We start from the raw sequence: 2567 nt of genomic DNA, 5'->3' as shown, positions 1-2567 counted from the left end.
AGTATTAATTTTATTGCAGTAATGGAAATGAATTGGACTAAATGTGTTAGGCACATCCATCTTATTCCCTGAAGAAAGATGGTCTAGAGGCTTCCTTCATCTTTGCAGTGAGGTGGATGGGGACTGCATATGACGCAGTGCTCGCTTCTTATGTGTCTTTCTGTAGGCATCTTTATGCAACAGTAGCAGTTTTAGAAGTTTGATGTTGTTACACTTACTGTTTATTTTAAAATTAGTGTATTGATAGATTTGACAGATTCTTCTACAGAAACAGTTCTGCTATCACTTCCTGCATGCTGCACATGGCATGCAGAGCCTGAAATTACACTTGCACAACTGTGTGCAGTCTCCCTCAACAGCCTAGACGCAGGAGCCATCGCAGGGATGGCTAACCTAGGGATCTCAGCACTGCCATTGCTGAGGCAGGCTGGAGTCATAACCACCATTTGCTGCTGCACAGTTCAGAAATAGGATTTTCTTGCCTTTTTTAGCCTTCTCTTTTGTAGGCTGCAAGATGAGTGTTCTGCTGCATGCAGACTCTCCTACATATCTGTCAGGGACCATTAGCATTGGATTTGTTCATTCAAGTTGCTTTGATATCCTTGCATCTTAGAGTGCATTAAAAGTTCATCATAAAAGTAGTAGATAGTAGATAGTAAAAGATATTATATATAGAATTAATATTTTGGGCCATTTTTGACTTGCTTATAGGCATCAAGGACTGTTTTCAGCTACAGTAAAGGGGGGAAAAGCAGAAATAAATGGTACTGTGATTTACTGTGAAACTTTCTCCCGTCCTCCCCAGAAATCTTTGGTTTTGAACAGTGTGTACTGCTTTTCTCTTTACTGCGACAGACTAAATCACAGGATCATGGGGTACTTCAGGAAGGGTTCTCAGGATATCTGTAGACCAACCTCCTGCTCCAGGCACAGCCAGCTAAAATATCAGACAAGGTTGCTCAAGGCCTTATCCTGTCTGGAAACATCTCAGCTTTGGCCACAAAATACAAAGCCTGCCTTGCTATCCTGTTGTTTTCTTCACTAAGTCTTGTTACAGGTAGAGCTAGTGTGAGACTGCATTTTGAACCTTTGATGGCCATATTTCAAAGATTAACTCTAGGCTTTTTTCCCAAGGAGTTCACGGTAAACTGAGTAATGTTGATGAGTAGGTCTCAATTCAAAAACGCATGTGTGCAACCACCTGATGTGAATGATTCTCCACTAAATTACAGTGCAATAGATCTAAAGTTAATTTAAATGTGCTTGAAATGAGGCAGGCTGTGCTGGGGCCCAAATCATTCTGAAACACAGTGAAAAACCAAAGGAAGAAAGTCATCAAAACCAAACAGACTGCAGACATTCAGCTGACTCTTTTGTTCAGTATATGCATTGTTTGAAAGACAACTGTGAAGCATCTCGCTTATCCACAAGGCTCCCATCAGGCTGTTTACCAGTAAAATCTGAAAAGCTGTTGGGAGTCCACGTGATTCCCAGTATTTTGAGCAGGTTGGTTTTGTTTCCTTGTTCAGACATGTTCTAGTCCAAAGACATTGTGCACAAAAACTGTCAGGTCATGAATAAAAGATAAAAAGCCCGCTATTTTTCAACCAGCTTCACTGGACTGGTTCAGGGGTTGGTCTAAATGCAGAGATACAATCAGCACACAGGAGACTTTCATGTCAGATTAATGATACTGGAAATTTAAGAATAAGTGTTTAATGATTTTGTTGAATATCAAACCCATTGTATACTTTACGCAACATACACAGAACGGGGTCTGATGCTTAGGAGCGGCTAGGCACACAAATGTAGACATGGGCTTTCGGGAGCCCAGGGGCTGGGCTGGCGGTGGAAGAGAAACCTGTTGCCCAGGGCGATGCCAGCCGCTTGCCCACGCTGCCGACTGGCTTCCAGCACTTTCTCCACGCCAGCGTCAGGGTGCTGGGGTCCCCCCGGCCGCACCCCGGTCCCGCGGAGGCGCCGTGACCGGGCCCCGCAGCCCGGCCGGGCTCCCCCTCAGCGGCGCCGGCCCGGGCCCCTCGGCCCGCGCCCCCCCGCTCGGCCCTGCTCCTCCCTCTCCCCCCGCCGCCGCGCCGAGTGGGCCAGCCCGCCCCTATATAAGAGCCGGGTGGGCGGCTCCGCGCCCCAGCGTCGGCAGCGGCTCGGCAGCGGAACTGCCGCGGGGGACATCGTCGTGCGTGGGGCACAGCCTGCCTGCTTCCCGGCTCCCGCCGCCCTGCAGCCATGGCCTGGCAGCCGATGGAGATCAACCCCGAGGTGCGCGACGGCCGGCGGGGACGGGGCTGGGGCTGCGGAGCGGGTGGTGGGACACCGTCTCTCACCGGCACTCACGCTTCCCCCTCCCCCCCGCATTGTCTTCCAGATGCTGAACAAAGTGAGTTGCCGCCGCCGGAGGACCGCCGCGGGCGGGAGGGCGCCGGCCCTTCCCCCTCCATCCCTCGGCATCCCGCCCTGCCGGGGAGCTGCGGTGGCGGTACCGCTGCGCGGGGCGCGGCCGCACCTGCGGAGCGGCTCGTGCCCCCGTCCCTCGGCATCGCGGCCCGCCG

The 2567-nt window shown here is 51.4% G+C and overlaps 1 protein-coding gene across 1 annotated transcript in view; it reads left to right on the top strand.

Moving 5' to 3' along the window:
- Positions 1–1923: 1923 nt before the first annotated feature.
- Positions 1924–2567, top strand: part of UCHL1 (ubiquitin C-terminal hydrolase L1) — a 4838-nt gene continuing 4194 nt past the window's right edge. Inside the window, exons 1-2 of the mRNA XM_039699062.1 lie at positions 1924–2277; positions 2384–2395. Of these exons, the coding sequence (XP_039554996.1) occupies positions 2245–2277; positions 2384–2395 (45 nt within the window). The 5' untranslated portion in view covers positions 1924–2244. The remainder of the gene's footprint in view (positions 2278–2383; positions 2396–2567) is intronic.

This window comes from Passer montanus, unplaced genomic scaffold, assembly GCF_014805655.1.
Source record: "Passer montanus isolate IOZ18808 unplaced genomic scaffold, ASM1480565v1 scaffold13, whole genome shotgun sequence".
Classification (NCBI taxonomy): Eukaryota; Metazoa; Chordata; class Aves; order Passeriformes; family Passeridae; genus Passer; species Passer montanus.
The sequence above is the reverse complement of the archived record's forward strand: the minus strand, read 5'-3'. Positions and strand labels throughout refer to the sequence as shown.